Source organism: Squalius cephalus, assembly GCF_949319135.1.
Source record: "Squalius cephalus genome assembly, chromosome: 23".
In the NCBI taxonomy this organism is placed as follows: domain Eukaryota; kingdom Metazoa; phylum Chordata; class Actinopteri; order Cypriniformes; family Leuciscidae; genus Squalius; species Squalius cephalus.
In genome coordinates, this window is record NC_137144.1 from 25,133,632 (window position 1) to 25,152,317 (window position 18,686).

General features: G+C 36.8%; 1 protein-coding gene across 2 annotated transcripts in view; it reads left to right on the forward strand.

The window, feature by feature from the left end:
• The window catches only part of syt7a (synaptotagmin VIIa), a 166,246-nt gene that overhangs the window by 90,884 nt on the left and 56,676 nt on the right, over window positions 1–18,686 (forward strand). For both annotated transcript variants that reach the window (XM_079858863.1, XM_079858864.1), the window contains exons 3-5: window positions 5,837–5,916; window positions 7,905–8,039; window positions 12,667–12,834. In XM_079858863.1, the coding sequence (XP_079714989.1) occupies window positions 5,837–5,916; window positions 7,905–8,039; window positions 12,667–12,834 (383 nt within the window). The remainder of the gene's footprint in view (window positions 1–5,836; window positions 5,917–7,904; window positions 8,040–12,666; window positions 12,835–18,686) is intronic.

Consider the following 18,686-nt stretch of genomic DNA (forward strand, 5'->3'; position numbering starts at 1 on the left):
CAGAGATGCTCTTCTGTGTTCAGAGATGCTCTTCTGTGTTCAGAGATGCTCTTCTGTGTTCAGAGATGCTCTTCTGTGTTCAGAGATGCTCTTCTGTGTTCAGAGACGCTCTTCTGTGTTCAGAGACGCTCTTCTGTGTTCAGAGACGCTCTTCTGTGTTCAGAGACGCTCTTCTGTGTTCAGAGATGCTCTTCTGTGTTCAGAGATGCTCTTCTGTGTGTTCAGAGATGCTCTTCTGTGTTCAGAGATGCTCTTCTGTGTTCAGAGATGCTCTTCTGTGTTCAGAGACGCTCTTCTGTGTTCAGAGATGCTCTTCTGAGTTCAGAGACGCTCTTCTGTGTTCAGAGATGCTCTTCTGTGTTCAGAGATGCTCTTCTGAGTTCAGAGATGCTCTTCTGTGTTCAGAGACGCTCTTCTGCTTCAATGTTCGAGGTGTTGAGTGTTCAGAGATGCTCTTCTGTGTTCAGAGACGCTCTTCTGTGTTCAGAGACGCTCTTCTGTGTTCAGAGACGCTCTTCTGTGTTCAGAGATGCTCTTCTGTGTTCAGAGATGCTCTTCTGTGTTCAGAGATGCTCTTCTGTGTTCAGAGATGCTCTTCTGTGTTCAGAGATGCTCTTCTGTGTTCAGAGATGCTCTTCTGTGTTCAGAGACGCTCTTCTGTGTTCAGAGACGCTCTTCTGTGTTCAGAGACGCTCTTCAGAGATGCTCTTCTGTGTTCAGAGACGCTCTTCTGTGTTCAGAGACGCTCTTCTGTGTTCAGAGACGCTCTTCTGTGTTCAGAGACGCTCTTCTGTGTTCAGAGACGCTCTTCTGTGTTCAGAGACGCTCTTCTGTGTTCAGAGACGCTCTTCTGTGTTCAGAGATGCTCTTCTGTGTTCAGAGATGCTCTTCTGTGTTCAGAGACGCTCTTCTGTGTTCAGAGATGCTCTTCTGTGTTCAGAGATGCTCTTCTGTGTTCAGAGATGCTCTTCTGTGTTCAGAGATGCTCTTCTGTGTTCAGAGATGCTCTTCTGTGTTCAGAGACGCTCTTCTGTGTTCAGAGACGCTCTTCTGTGTTCAGAGACGCTCTTCTGTGTTCAGAGACGCTCTTCTGTGTTCAGAGATGCTCTTCTGTGTTCAGAGATGCTCTTCTGTGTGTTCAGAGATGCTCTTCTGTGTTCAGAGATGCTCTTCTGTGTTCAGAGATGCTCTTCTGTGTTCAGAGACGCTCTTCTGTGTTCAGAGATGCTCTTCTGAGTTCAGAGACGCTCTTCTGTGTTCAGAGATGCTCTTCTGTGTTCAGAGATGCTCTTCTGAGTTCAGAGATGCTCTTCTGTGTTCAGAGACGCTCTTCTGCTTCAATGTTCGAGGTGTTGAGTGTTCAGAGATGCTCTTCTGTGTTCAGAGATGCTCTTCTGTGTTCAGAGACGCTCTTCTGTGTTCAGAGATGCTCTTCTGCTTCAATGTTCGAGGTGTTGAGTGTTCAGAGATGCTCTTCTGTGTTCAGAGACGCTCTTCTGCTTCAATGTTCGAGGTGTTGAGTGTTCAGAGACGCTCTTCTGAGTTCAGAGATGCTCTTCTGTGTTCAGAGACGCTCTTCTGTGTTCAGAGACGCTCTTCTGTGTTCAGAGACGCTCTTCTGTGTTCAGAGACGCTCTTCTGTGTTCAGAGACGCTCTTCTGCTTCAATGTTCGAGGTGTTGAGTGTTCAGAGACGCTCTTCTGTGTTCAGAGATGCTCTTCTGTGTTCAGAGATGCTCTTCTGTGTTCAGAGATGCTCTTCTGTGTTCAGAGACGCTCTTCTGTGTTCAGAGATGCTCTGTGTTCAGAGACGCTCTTCTGTGTTCAGAGATGCTCTTCTGTGTGTTCAGAGATGCTCTTCTGTGTTCAGAGATGCTCTTCTGTGTTCAGAGATGCTCTTCTGCGTTCAGAGATGCTCTTCTGTGTTCAGAGATGCTCTTCTGTGTTCAGAGACGCTCTTCTGTGTTCAGAGATGCTCTTCTGTGTTCAGAGACGCTCTTCTGTGTTCAGAGATGCTCTGTGTTCAGAGACGCTCTTCTGTGTTCAGAGATGCTCTTCTGTGTGTTCAGAGATGCTCTTCTGTGTTCAGAGATGCTCTTCTGTGTTCAGAGATGCTCTTCTGCGTTCAGAGATGCTCTTCTGTGTTCAGAGATGCTCTTCTGTGTTCAGAGACGCTCTTCTGTGTTCAGAGATGCTCTTCTGTGTTCAGAGACGCTCTTCTGTGTTCAGAGATGCTCTTCTGTGTGTTCAGAGATGCTCTTCTGTGTGTTCAGAGATGCTCTTCTGTGTTCAGAGATGCTCTTCTGTGTTCAGAGATGCTCTTCTGTGTGTTCAGAGATGCTCTTCTGTGTTCAGAGATGCTCTTCTGTGTTCAGAGATGCTCTTCTGCGTTCAGAGATGCTCTTCTGTGTTCAGAGATGCTCTTCTGTGTTCAGAGACGCTCTTCTGTGTTCAGAGATGCTCTTCTGTGTTCAGAGACGCTCTTCTGTGTTCAGAGATGCTCTTCTGTGTTCAGAGATGCTCTTCTGCTTCAATGTTCGAGGTGTTGAGTGTTCAGAGATGCTCTTCTGTGTTCAGAGATGCTCTGTGTTCAGAGACGCTCTTCTGTGTTCAGAGATGCTCTTCTGTGTTCAGAGATGCTCTTCTGCGTTCAGAGATGCTCTTCTGCTTCAATGTTCGAGGTGTTGAGTGTTCAGAGACGCTCTTCTGTGTGTTCAGAGATGCTCTTCTGCGTTCAGAGATGCTCTTCTGCTTCAATGTTCGAGGTGTTGAGTGTTCAGAGATGCTCTTCTGTGTTCAGAGATGCTCTTCTGTGTGTTCAGAGATGCTCTTCTGTGTTCAGAGACGCTCTTCTGCTTCAATGTTCGAGGTGTTGAGTGTTCAGAGATGCTCTTCTGTGTTCAGAGACGCTCTTCTGTGTTCAGAGACGCTCTTCTGTGTTCAATGTTCGAGGTGTTGAGTGCTCAGAGATGCTCTTGTATCGAGTGTTTATTTGAGTTACTGTTGCCTTTCTATCAGCTTGAATCTGGTCATTCTCCTCAGACCTCTGACATCAACAAGGCATTTTCTCCCACAGAACTGAAGCTCACTGGATATTTCCTCTGTTCCTACTCTGAATCCCAGTAGATCAGCAGTTTCTGAAACACTCAGACCAGCCCGTCTCGCACCAACAACCATGACACGTTCAAAATCATTCTGATGCTGTCTGAACTTCAGCAGATCGTCTCGTGTCTACATGTCTAAATGCATTGAGTTGCTGCCATGTGATTGGCTGATCTTTGCATTAACGAGCAGTTGTACAGGTGTACCTAATAAAGTGGCCAGTTGTATGTGTGTGTGTGTGTGTGTGTGTGTGTGTGTGTGTGTGTGTGTGTGTGTGTGTGTGTAAATATATATATATATATATATATATATATATATGAATTGGTACATAAAGGTACTGTATTTTTTACTTACTTTACTATGGAACTTTTATTTGTTCTTGCAATTCATGTCCCTGTGCTTGGGTACATCTAGAAACAACGTGAGTTCAGATCCTGTTCTTGCTCAGGGAGTTTCCTGGAGCCTCGGCCAATCGCTGAGCACAATTCATGCAGCTTGTCGAAACTCCCGCCCCTTCGCTGCGCACTTCTCCTGGCCAGCGCTAATGATACCCCTGACCTCTGACCTTTCTGATCCACCCCGGCACCCCCGGACACATCCTCAGAGACGAGCCAGGCAGAACTAGCCCAACCAGAGCCAACTCTGAGCCAACAGGCCTCCTCAGTCGACAGCCGACAGGAGCGCAGCGATGAGATGGGATGAGACAGCGAGCGCTGCGGGACAGACAGATCCTGATTTGAGGAGTATCCGCTGTAATCACACAGATGGGTCCTGGATGAGAGCAAAATGACGAATTGTACCTGTTTATTTTTACTAGTTTTTTAGTGTTGTAACTTTTTTATAGCATTGTGCTGCTCCTAAAATATGCAATTCATTATGTTACATCACTAGGGATGGAAATCATAAGGAGTTTATCATTATTGGTTCCGATTCCACTAACGATTCCAGTTTCTTAACAATTGGACCCTTTTTGGACCCTGCATAAAATGATATGGGTTTAGTGTTTTTTTGTTTTTTTTTGTTTTTTTGCTTTTTGATAAGAACCCGTTCTCAAGAACTTCATTGAAATATCGCTGAATTAATATTAAATATAAATATTAAATGGAAAACTTTTAAAGAAAAACTTTAACAGAAATTAGAAAGGTTGCTTTGGCAACTAACTAAAATAAACTAAGTTGAAGCACTAAAATTACTAAAACTAAAATTTAGATAAAATAAATAAAGCTAAATAAAATGAGTAAAAACGAAACTAAGACTAATTTAAGACTAACTTTAACTACTTTAAATGTCGCTTGTCAAAACCTTGTCTAGAGGTTTAAAATAGTATGAAGGTATCAGAAGAAGCTAATTAGAAGAATTTAATTAATTAATTAACATTTTTACACTGTAAAAAAATGATTGCTGTTATTATTTATCATAAATTAAAATTCAACATTAGAATAAGAAATAATGTGTTGTTTCAACTTAAAAAAGTAAGCGTTCGTGCTTGACTTAAAATATTAAGTTTAGCTTTAGTTTAGTTAAGTTGGATATTTAAGTTATCTCAACAAATTTTAAATTGTTTTAACTAATTGCAGCAACATTTTTTTACAGTTGGACATTTGTTCAATTTAGCAATATTTGCATATGATAATTTTTTTGATTGGTCTTCTTTTCTTGCATTTATTTAAAGTCCCTCTGTAGTCAATAATTTTATCCCTTAAAACTCATCTTTGATCACTAAAATTACATATTTAAATGTTTTTTTCTTCTTGAAATAAAATTCGTCATTCCTTAAAATAGCTTGAATGTAACTCGACACCCTTGCCTCATTAAGTATACATGGTTCTATGAATATCCAAATGAGCCCCGCCTCCACTCACTCACTCAGCTCAGAGATCCACTGGTTGACGATCACACGTTGATCTGATTGGTTACAAGGCGATTTCAAAGCGTGTTTTTGAAACTGTCTTTGGTTCACTGCAGTTTTAAGGAGAAAACACTCAGCAATGGTGTCGACTTATGAATTTACACATGGTTTGTCTTAAAGCATATTAAAAACACCATATGGACACATAAACAACATTAAAAGCTTAATTTTCACCACAGGGGGACTTTAACCATTTACGACCACATTTACACTGTAAAGATGGTGTCATGTGTATTTACCGTAAAGCCACTCTGATGTGGCATTTTAATACATTTTAATACAAAAAAACTAAAGTTTTAAAAGTCCTCAACTTAATTAATGCTCATTACAAAAAAAAAAAAAAAAAAAAAAACCTCAGGTATTATAGTGAAAATTCAACAGCTGTTTGCATAACCTGCGTAACTCTGGCCGGTGTCTCCTTAAATCTAACACTGAATGTGGGTTGTGTCACAAACTCCCTGTAACATGTTGTTTCTGGCGCGGAGAGGCGGACAGCAGTGACGTCTATGAAGGGTTTCCACAATAACACCTACTCCTCAGAAGACACTTTCTGTCGCTCTGTCTCTCCCACACGCTCTCCGCCAGCCTGTCGAAATTGGCTATTTCCATGTAAATATGAGGCTTGTGTGTGGTTTAATTGCTATGGAGATGACTTAAGACGGACCGTGTGATTTAAGCAATCAGAACGAAGCATCAGGGAGGAGAAAGAGAGAGGGAAGAAGGAATAATGCTGGATGAACAGAAGTTGGAGGTGGAGAAGCTTGTGATTAATTAGGAAACTGGGAATAACCTTTTCTTTTTCTCTCTCTCTCTCTGTGTGTTTCAGGGGAAGAGGAATAAACCAGGAGTGGAGTCCGTCGGGTCTCCCGATTCAGGAAGAGGAAGAGGAGAGAAAAAAGCCATCAAGTAGGTGCAGGGACTTTCATTTCGTTCATTGGGGCTTTTTTTTTTTTTTTAAGATCGTTGTGTTGGATCGAAGCCTGGCTATACGACATCAGCGCTGCGATCACAGGAAAACTTCACTGCTTCTCCATAGACAACAAATACGTGTGTTTTAAACCTATGGAAACCATTCATTTCAGAAGAAGAAGAAAGAGAGGCTCAAAAATGTGTTTAAAATGAACATAGCAACTAAAATGATCAAATTCAGTGTTGTTTTAATCAATTTACTTGCTAATGGGACTACCTTAGATACATAAGTAATGTAAAATAATATTGGGGAAACAAATTAACAGCATGATAGCCCAGAGAATTTTAATTTGTACATTTATTTATTTATTTGAGGCAATTAAGTTACATAATTTTTTTAATGAAAAAATAAGCACTAGGAGCACTGGGTTTCATTCGTTTACCATATTGACAAGTATTGGGTTGTTGATTTAGAATGATTATAACACATCTTTAATTATCAAAATAATTTTAGGATATCATCAGAGAAAGATCATCTGTGTACAGGAGCATAAATACCATGTATATACTGTATATATATATTAGGGCTGTCAAACGATTAATCGCGATTAATCGCATCCAAAATAAAAGTTTGTGTTTACATAATATATGTGTGTGTATGGAGTATAATTATTTTCTATATATAAATACACACACATGCATGTATATATTTAAGAAATATGTGCATGTATATACTGTGTATATATATTTATATTATATATAATTTATATTATATATAACTATTTTATATATAAATAACACATTTTTCTTAAATATATATGCATGTGTGTGTATTTATATATAGAAAATAATTATACTCCATACACACACATATATTATGTAAACACAAACTTTTATTTTGGATGCGATTAATCGCGATTAATCGTTTGACAGCCCTAATATATATATATATATGGTATTTATGCTCCTGTACACAGATGATCTTTCTATATAAAATATGTATATAAAATGTTGTTTTATTAATATTATTAAATAATAAATATTATTAAAAAATAATAAAAAATACCATATCAGCAAAAAAAAGAAGAAGATATATTATCAGTAATATATACATATAATCTTGTTTTATTATTATTATTTAAGTAATAATAATTAAAATAGTTACTAAAAGATGCCTCCTACAATCTTTGACTGTTTTTTGTTTTTCCATGTGTCAGCCTCCTGGAAAATTCCCACTGCCTGAAAGTCAAGATTTCCTTTTCATTTCACTCACCATTAAGTTTCCTCAGTCTAGACTGAATCGCGTCTGAATGAGGGCGCGGGATCTTTGAGCTTCCGTTGTTTTCCTCTTCTCGTGATCACACGTCTCCATGTTTACGAGGCGGTTATTCTCGGAGAAGTGTGTGTGCTGTGCTTCGTGACATTGCAGCTGCTGTTTTAGACTAATGACTTCTCTGGATTTAAAGCTTGCAGGTGTTTGTGGGAATCTGACTTTTTTTAAGGACTGCACATTGCGTTTTTTTTCCCTGAAGCTCTTGTTGAAATAATAACTCACCATAAATGACCTTTTCCCCCAATACCAGGTTCACCCGACCCATTTCTCCTGACCTCTCACCTCTGCTGTCTCCCAAATGTTTCTTTTCTTAGCAACACATTAATGGTTTGTCACCACGAATGTTTAATAACCTGTGATGCTTTCCATCTCTCTCTTTCTCTCCCTTATGCTTTTGATCTTTGTTAAACTAATGAACTCAGGTATAATCTTGCTGGTTTCTGCTTTGCTGGTTTATGGATGCATTGGGTCTGTTTTTATTTCCCTGTCTGATGATAAAAGCCCTTTGTGCACCTCTCAGTTTCTTCCTCTCCCTCCTCCTGTCCTGAAGAAGAGGAGATTCCCGGAGACGGCCTGTGCGCAGATTGCTGGATGAAATGGGTCGCTCATGTTCCACTGACGTGTGTGTGTGTGTGTGTGTGTGTCTCTTCAGTGATTTAGACAGAGACTTTTGGAATAACAATGACAGCAGTTCAGTGCAGCAGCGCTGGAGCTCATACCCGCCCAAGGAGTTTGTACTAAACATTTCTCCTTATGCCCCTTACGGAGATCCACGCCTCTCACTCAAGTGAGTCTCAGTTCAGGCTGGTAAGAGACACCAAACCCCTGACCCACAACTCATACCTCACCCGAACCCCACCTAACCCACACCCTAACCCACACCCTAACCCTTCCCAGCGCACCCGAGAGTCCGGTCTGTCGTCCAGGTCAAGAGCCGCCCACTTAGACAGGAAAACACCGTCTGACTGACGCATAACCAATTGCTTGTTTTTTTAATATGTATTTTTTTATTTGAAATTGATATCACCGAAATTAAATGTTACAGAAAATGATTCGTATGGTCGATAAAAAGTTGCGTTTTGTTTTAATATTCAGAACAGAACCAGAAGCAAAACTGAAAGAATGTTTTCTGACCACATTTGTATCATTTGGTCTTTATTTTGTTAATAATCGTTTCCTTTATCCATCAACAGTCTCTCGCTGATGCATGTATTTATACGGCTAAAATCTCAAACGCTTTACTAGACAGTTTTGTATCAATATATTAATAATAAGTATTATATACATTTTTTGAAATATTATATTATATGGTTTTTATTATGTTTATGTATGTGTGAAAATAAATAAATAAATATATAATATATATATAATATATATAAATATATAATATATAAATATATATTCACAATATTATTGTAACTTACAATATAATTTGAATAATATATATATAATAAAATATACATATATATACAAAAATGAACTTATTGTAAGTTATAATAATATTATATATATATATAAAATATTATTTAATATTATTGTAACTTAAAATATAATTTGAATATTATATATAATAATATAATAATAATAATATATACAATATATATATATATATATATATATATATATATATATACAATATATACACAATATATATATATATATATATATACTGTATATAATATCTAAAACGGGTCGCCAAACTGTAATATATATTTTTTTAATTATATATAATAATCATATACATTCATTACATTGTGAGTTACTATATATATATATATATATATATATATATATATATATATATATATATATAGTAATTCACAATGTATTAAGAATATATAAATTAAGTATATTTATATTACAGTTTGGCAAACCATTTTAGAAGTTGCATAAAGCGAACCAAACATATAGGCATAAAGCCTATTAAAAACAAATGTTCTGTTATCATTGGTTGTGTTTCGGTGCAGTGTGTGTCAGACGGTTAGTGAGCGGACTGTGGGCTTAGACTAACACAACCCATATTTTACTGTACCGCATCTCACCTGTTACCCAACATGTATCCCCGACCCCTGGCAGGGCTGTAATGATGAGGACGCATCCCGTACGCTAACACACTTTACAAAAGGATATGGCTATAAACTCATAATGCCAAACTCACAGTATCCTTCATCTGATTGTGATGTGGTCCATAGTATGGGATAGTGCAGTACCATTACACCAGACGAAATGACAAGATAAAGACAAAATACGTGGAAGATGAAGTGTGTAATTTCTGCTCTTATAGAGATATGCACATTATATCCAAACCATCTCAGTTATGTTTATCACTGTAAAAGAAAGAGTTGCTGACTTAAATTTTTGAGTACAATCAACTTGAACGTTTAACTTAAATTACATTAATATATGTTTATATAATTTATTTATATAACTTTGTCAATTTCTGCCGTTACTGATATTTTTTTTTAGATTTTCATGACTTTTGCTATCATTTAGTACTAACCTATAGAGATATAAAGCTCTAAGTATATAACTCATCGTTTAACCGCTTAATATTTGTGACTTCTTTCTATAACACATTTCAAAAGGAATATTTATCATATTTCATTCTGGTAATTTTAAATGTTGCTGTGATATTTAAATTTACTTAATTTATTGTAACTTTTTTTTTTTAACAAAATAGTTTACTTTTAATATGGGCTATTAATTGGTTATCTTCTATAAAATGAAAATAATTACTGACTTATTGATATCATCCATAAATCTGTTATTTTAGTGTTTTTATATGCTTTTATAGTATTTATTAATATTTTGATAATTAGCTTTTCTATTTATATTTTCAGATTTAATTTTAATGTCAGTCTTAGTCAATTTGCTATGTGTTTTTGCCTTTTATATATATATATATATATTAGTATTATCAGTTTTTTTTTTCTATTTCGCTTTCATTTATTTAAGTTTTTGTTTTTATTATCTTAACTTAAACTTTTTTTTTATTTCATTTGGCAAGGCAAAATTTCAATGTAAAAAAAAATAATTTCTATAATTTCTTTCATTTCAGCTTTGTTTCAGTTAACAAAAAAACATTTTTAATAGTTTCGGCACCAAATGGAAGTCCAATCTGTTCTGTGGAGACGCTCATGGCAGAAATTGCACACTTCACGTTTAACCTTGTGATATGAATGAAAGTCATTATGCAGATTTTGTTCTTGACTAAGCTTTGCAGGACTGCAGGGACATTATCAATATAGTGGACAGTTTGCTACTCATAGCAACAGCCTGACATTCAAATCTGTTTTATTTCACCCTAAAAATTGCAAGATTGGACCCTAAATGTCCCTCACTCCCTACAGCCCTGCTTGTCTCTTCTCAGCATATGACCTTTAACCTTTCACCCCCTCCCCTCCCCCCCTCCCCCCCATGGGGTGTTACCATGGAGACGGACAACCCTCCAGCTTCAGCTATCCAGCGAACAGCAACAATAACAGTAAAGAAACAAACAATCAAACCAAAAGGCGCTCTTGAACGGTGTCTAACCCTCATTGCCGTAGGCTCCCGTCGAGGGTTGACCGTTACAGTCTGGTTGTGGTGTGGTAACCCCCGTTTTGCCCCGTGCTTTGACCTTTCTTGGGCTCCTGACTCTTCGCAGCGGTAAACCCTCACCGGCCTAATCCAGACAGGTCTCGCTACAGAAAGAAATGGTTTAAACATGCTTGTCCATCAAAACCAGCGGCAGTCGTACAGAGGGGTTCAGACTCAGATGGGCCGGCCGGTCTAGACTATGAAAAATGAAATAAACACGTAATCGGCGGTGGCTCGGGTGATTCAGTTCTGCTTTCTCTGTGGACCTGCTGGATTAAAGCGGTGTGGGTGAATGCACTAAAGCTCTGCTGTTTCAGACGCACGCCGCAGATTCAAGCAAACACCCCTGGAACAGACACTTTCTCACTTTTCTCACATGTTGTATAGATATTTTAGATGCTTGTATCATGGGATGCAGAATAGATCACTTATCGGCTCTAAATATGTACTATAGAGGATTTGGTTATACTTTTTTTTAAGGTTATGGTTACATTGTACTTACTCAAATAAATAAGAACTGAGGGTTACACTTTAATTTAAGGTGTCATTGTTACAGTGTAATTAATATATTTAAGTACTGAGTAATATTAATGAACTACATGTACTTACTATAGGGTTAGGGTTTGGTTGAGGGTTAGTTGCATGTAATTATGCATAATTTACTGTTAATACTATGGTAAGTACATGTAACATATGAAACAAGGACACTGTCAAATAAAGTGTTACCGTACTGAGTAATATTAATGAACTACATGTACTTACTATAGGGTTAGGGTTTGGTTTAGGGTTAGTTACTTGCAATTATGCATAATTTACTGTTATTACTATAGTAAGTACATGTAGTAACTACGTCACCTTAAAATAAAGCTTTACCAAGTTTTTTTATTGTTAAATATAGGCTGAACTTGTGCATGCAATTTTTTTTGTCCATTTTTGCATTTGACTTCAACAAGTACTTAGTTACACTAATAATTAAAACATAATCTTTAGCAAATCTCAAAAATAATATCCAGTTTTTCATACTGTACATTATAATGTTGCAATTCCCCCTTAAACGCATAACTCGGGTCTTTATCGACCCGGGACGGTATTCACTATATAATATCAGTTATTGACCATAACATGAGAATAAATATTGTCTTCAGAATTTGAATGACGTGCATCACCGCTAAATATATAAAATATTATTATTATTATCATCAGTTTGGTCAGTTATTGTCCATAACTTGAAAATAATGATTGTAGTATAGAGTATATATGCCGATATATATCATTTTTCTCTCTGAAATCTGATTCCTCACCTGGTTTTGTTTCAGTCTGCGGCGGTCAGCTTTGTCACTGAAAGCTCTTCGCTCTTCTCCTGCTGTTTTAGATGTCGTAGTTGTGTTGATGTCGTGTTGTGAGTGTTTGAGTGCGGCAGTGTTCCTTAAATCTCCTGATAACTGCATGATGACTTTCACCAGGTCCACCATTATGAAACACCGATGACAAAAGTGACCCTTTGTCTTTATGAAGCCTGCATCATTTACGGGTGTCATTAATGCGACGCATGTCACCGGGAGAGCAGATGTGGTTGTGTGAAGCCTCAGGGTCGTTGCAATGTAAATCCCTTCGTAAGGCTCTGCTACGCCCCCTATAGGAGGATCTGCACTCGGCACTGCATCTTTAAAAGCCCAGGGTGACTTGTGTTGTGTCTTGTAGCTCGCTGTGAGGTCAAACGCATGTTACACTCTCACGGGATAAATCATTGTTATTTATCCAATCCTGTAACCGTTTCTTCTCTCCCAATGTTTGTCCTTTTCCTCCTTTTTCTCTCTCTCTGGCGGACCCCTCAGTGGGGCGGTGCCCGGGGGCCAGAGAGGGTCCGTGGGGGGTGTATTTGGGGACGGAGGGGGGCCGTCCCGCAGTGACAGTGTGAGGAACATGATGACGGGGGGCATTAAAGCCGGCAGGTGGCAGACGGTGCAAAGCCGCCTGCAGTCAGGAGACTTCAAGAACGGCAAGTGAGTCGAGCCCACTGGAGACAAGTGTGTGTGTGTGTGTGAGATGTTTAAGAAAGTTAAAAATGCCTTTTGTGTGGGTCTGCACTTTGCTGAGATTTCAGGCCGCCCTGCTGTCTAATAATAGCAGAATCCGTACGACTGACTCACACACACTTAGACGCTCTTAGAAGCGACGATCACTCATTTCGGTCCATTATAAAACACAACACCCGCAATGACTCAAAAGACGGCGTAATTGCTGATATCATGCACCTGATTCAGCCGGCGAATATGAAATGTGAGGGATAATAAATATAACTGCAAAGCAGAAGGGTCTTGTATGAGCATGAAGGGGGTTATTTTGCGATATTACAGACTGTACGTGATCTGGCTTGTTATATGGAAATATTGATTTTTATTGAGTTTAATGTTGACATTGATTCAGAATTTACTCAATGCACTTTCTTATTGCGGTCTTATTGTGAACGATTCATCTGTGAATATTATTTCAAGTAAAAACAAAGGCCTTCATAATCTTTCGTGTTTCAAATAAACGCTGTTCTTTTGAACATTCTAATAATCAAAGAAAGTATTTTTCACAGTTTCCACAAAAATATGAAGCAGCACGACTGTTTTCAACACTGATAATAATAATCATAAATGATCAGCAAATCAGCATATTAGAATGATTTCTGAAGGATCATGTGACACTGAAGACTGGAGTAATGATGCTGAAAATACAGCTTTGATCACAGATATAAATTAAAGCTGCAAGCAGCATTTATAGGGGTTCAAGCTATTAAGGCCTTTAAGGGTTTTTAAGCACAAAAGCATCAAAAGTTATCAGGTTTTATTTAGCAAGCATGTAACCACTGACATAATAGATGGAAAACACCATTTACAGCCAATACAGGCAATGTACCATAGGAAATATATGGTTTTAAAGCTTTTTAACAGTTATAGCGCCACCTATGGTCCGATCTCCATAAAATTTGGCATGCTTGTTAATGATGTTATGTCACATATGCTCACCGATTTTCGTGAAGTTCTGAGTTTTCATTTAGGATTTATAGGATTTTTAATGTATTTTGCCACGCCCATTTTATAAATGACCCTATTACAGCCATCCAAATGCAAAATTATGTTTTAACATATATTTACATAGAATTACATAAATTGTAATAAAATTTCTCAATATTACTGTTTTTTCTCTATTTTTTAAAAATAGCTAAAAAAAACTAAAAAAAAGCTTTAAAAACTAGCTAAAACTAAATCGCAGAATCCCTTTAAAACAAAGTGATTGGCTCTTTTAACTGAAAGACAGGACTTTCATTCCTGCAGCTGTATTTATTTTTTTTCATAAGTGGTCAATTTCTTTTTCCCTCTGGTAATGCTCACCGTTCACAATCCAATCAGTTCCAGATGGTGTATTTCACTCCAAACAGCATTACATGTTGATTTCATTGTATTTCTTGAAGAAAAAGAATCTGCAATATGATACATGAAGTTAACAGCCATTATAATGTTTATCATTAAGTATATTTGACTGCAGAAAGTTCCAGTTTACCAGAATCAAGTACAATTACTGTCATCGATGGTTCCATGAAGAATCTTTAACATCCATGGAACATTCCATTCCACAAAAGGTTCTAGTTCTCTGTATTTAGATTATTAAAATGTTCTTCACACTAAGAATTCAAATGGTTCTTTTTAGAATGTTCACCAAAAATGGCTCTTCTATGTGAAAATCTTCTTTTGGAACTTTGAGTTTTACGAGTGTGTTCCAGTGAGCTGTGTAATAGACTGTAATCTCAATCAGATGAGAAAATATGATGCGCTCCCATGACAGACTTCCATAATTTGTCTGATGACTTTCTGAAGAGCAGATTTCTCAAACTATCGGCACACAGTTAAAGTTTTATTAAAGCCGTTTCGGTGACATGAGCGACGGCTGGAGGATGTTAAACACGAGTTTTCCGTATTAATCGCCAGCTAGTGAAACCGTGTAGCACAAAATATTAATGCGTCCTATAAACGTCCTATAAATGTGCTTAATATTTCAGTGAATCGTAATGTGTATCTGTCAGCAGTGTGAAATGAATCCTGAGAGAGGAGGGAATTTCATTACATTGGTAAAAGAAAGTTTAGAGAACCCAAACTGATTCATTTCAGTACAGGTTTTACTTCCATAATCAGTGTATTTCTGAGTAAAATGGTATTCAGTCAGAGAAGTAGGGTGGGACTTCCCATACAGTAATAAATAAATGATCAGATATGTTTTTAAATACATTTTAAAATATACCAAAAAATATTGCTGATATCAATTTTAAAATATATTTACATAAATGTATTTTTGATGAGAGATAAGAGACAAGTTTTAGATATTTCATCATATTATTTGAATATATTTTATAGATTATATTTATTTATTTATATATATTTATTATATATTTTAATAATATATATACAGTATATATATATATTATTAAAATGATATATATATTATTTTTGTATATTTATATATATATATACACATTATAAAATATGTTATGTAAATATACTGTATTTATTATTAAATATATTTTAATATTATTTACGTATATGAATAAAATATTATTTTATTAAATACTGTATTTTATATATTTATATTGTCTATATGTGGCATTTACTAAAAATGTATTTTATGACTGGAAATACATTTTCCTGCCCACTGAAATACAATTTGTTTTCAATTTTGCCATTTAAAGGTTTACAAGAAATATATTTTCATATTTGAAAATCATATTTAATTTAGCTGTGCTATTTACAGTATATTTCGTCATATATTTTAGGGCCATTCTTTGCTATATTGTGAAACTAAATACATTTATATTGTTCATATATTTTGAATTTACAAAAAAAAAAAAATGATTAGAAATATATTTTCTGGCCCCTGAAGTACATTTTGTAATATATTTTAGCATTAAAGAAATATATTTTCATATTTGAAAAACATATTTTAACTAAGCTGTGCTGTTTACAACATATATAGCATATTATTTGAAAGATATCATGGCAAAAATGCCTTATGGGTTATTTTATCCATCATGAACTGACTGGATTGTTCAAAGCGTATCTAAAATAATATTTCAGAGACTTACCACCAATGACGTAAGACCAGGAAACATGTGCTGCACAAGTTTGGACAATTTTGATTTCTTGCTGAACAAGAAACACCAGGGGAATGAACAGATGAAGAAATGAATAAGGAATCAAACCTCACAAAATATCTCTAAATCACAACCTCACCAAAACAAACCCAGAGCTGCTACAACACTACTGTATCTTTGCCGCTTGAGTGTAGATGTTCACACCGTGAACACACACACACACACACACACACACACACACACACACACACACACACACACACAGCGGCTCAATTTAAGTTTTCTTCACACCCTTAGCTAACACCTCCTCTCCTCCAGCACCTCACATATTCTCTCTCCGTCTCACATCTCTCTTCTCTCACTCCATCCATACCACCAGTCCTCGTTCTTCTCTCGTTCTCTCTCTCTCTCTCTCAACACGCCCTCCGTTTTTCTCCGTCAGTAATTGGATTCTATTTTCAGGCCGCTATATATGTGTCTGTCTCTTGTGTTGTGTCTCACGTCCTCTTTTCCCTGTCTCTCTCTCTTTCTTGTCCTCATCTTGTTCTCCACTACGGCTTGTTTTGCTCCCTGGTGTTTGTCCTGCAACTACCTGATGCCCTTTACCAGCTTAACCAGTTCAGCCTTATGCCAGCTCAACATGAAATCAAATTTGACTCGCTTTACATTATTAATACATGCTCCTGGTCCTGCAGTGCAGGGTGAAGGAGAAAAACAGTAATATTAGATAATGAATAAGAAGATAATGTCATTGTTTTAGGCTACAGTCGTAGTTAATGCAGTCATTTAATGCCGGTGAATGTGATAAAGGTTACAGCAATAATAAATTAGGATAGATTTGAAGCGGAACCAATGGGATGCTCTAAATGGTGAACTTGACCTTCATTCTTCACATCCAGGTCAAAATGACTCAATAATGGGAGTATGCTGCCTTCAAGCCATGTGATTTTATTTCTTACTTTTGCTTTTTGAAATCTGACGAACCATTTGAAATGGCAGGATTCTTTAAACTTTCACTTAGTGTTGGATTTGAACATGCTAGTTCAGGTTTAGGTTTGACTGTTTCTATAATTTCCATCTTGTTGTTTTCGACATTTTATAACAAAAGCATTCACTATAAACAGGTTTGAACAGTTTTGTCCATGTGACCGCCCAGTATAGCATGTGTACCACACCTGGAGTGTATTCAGATCAGGGCTTGACATTAACACCAACCAACCAATTGAATTGTATATATTATGTATACATTTTTCAAATGTAGTCTTTTAAAAAGACATCGGAAATAATAAACTAAGTGCAATGTATTGTTGTCAAGAATATAGATTTTTCGATACATATCGATACTGAAATATCTGAAACGCTTCCAATACTCATTTTCTGTAGAATAGATGCAGGATACCAGCTGCGCGCTCTCTCTCTCTCTCTCTCTCTCTCTCTCTCTCTCTCTCTCTGAAAGCGAGTGACTCTCTCCCGCCTCTCCTCACTCAGTCGCTTAATTTGCTCCGGATGAATATTGTTTCTGTTAAAGGGCTTGAATTTCAGCGTGGGATTGTTCATAATTTGACTCATTCCCGCAGATTTTGTGCTCACACCCAAAGAGCGGCACATTAGTATACATTGAGTTCGTTTTCGCTGCTTATTGCGCTTAAACAGTCAAATACACACAAAGTAATGTCAAAATGCTGGAGTATTCATGTAAACACAGTCATGTTTTAAGTGAACATAAACAGTTGAGAAAGAAAACGCACGTGTATCAATATAATAGATCTGTGTGTCATGTCTTAAAGTGACAGCAGCCTAATAAACCCCCTGCCAATTATGAGATAATATTAAAAATATCTATAAGGCAGTTTTTCCCCCATGGTATCGATGTCAAAATTGTGGCCAGTGAGTGGCTTGTAACTTTGGAAAACCAAAGTCCTGTCAAGTCCTGATATTGCATCATGGTCATCTGACACCTTAATCAATAGCAATACGAGCATCTTTAGCAGTGAGAGGTACTACTACTACCATTGATTTTCGTTTTGAGTCTACCTTTCAAGTTGGTGCCATGTAAAATCATAATCTTGGAAGAAACAAATTATTGTTTACAATAAGTTGTACTTTAGTTTGTATTCCTCTGTGTCCTGTTAAAGCATAATAGCTGTAATCTGTGCAAGAATATGCTCGTTTAGTCAGTTTATACGGTCACAGGTTTGTGCATCAATTTCACACCTAGCGTGCATCTTTGGCTCTTCATTATGATGCAGAGCCATTTAAAAGGTCTCCTGTGGTTACTGGGAAATGAACAATTCTCAAATGCGTCGCTTTTTGTAGCTAAAATCACTTTGTATTTGAAGGCAGCATCTCCTCATTACATAACCTGACAGAAACATATGTCATATTACAGAAGTAAAATGCAATGTGAATGCTCTTTCATGCTGACTTCAGTATTAAGATGGTTTTCCTCCACTGGAGCAAGTTTGTTTTATGTCCCAAATCACTCTGAAACGTTATATTTAATGACTTTTTTCAAATATTCACTGACAGACAGTATCTTTAGGGGCACATCAGCTTGACACTTGTCACTTATCTACCCTTAAAAGGTGCATATTAGTATCTTAGAATAGTAAAATGTACTCTTAATGTATTACTTTGAACCTTTTAGGGCTGAATAAGATTCAAAGATGTCCCTTTAAAGGAGAACTCCGGTCAATTTTAACATTGAGCTCATTTTTTTGTCAA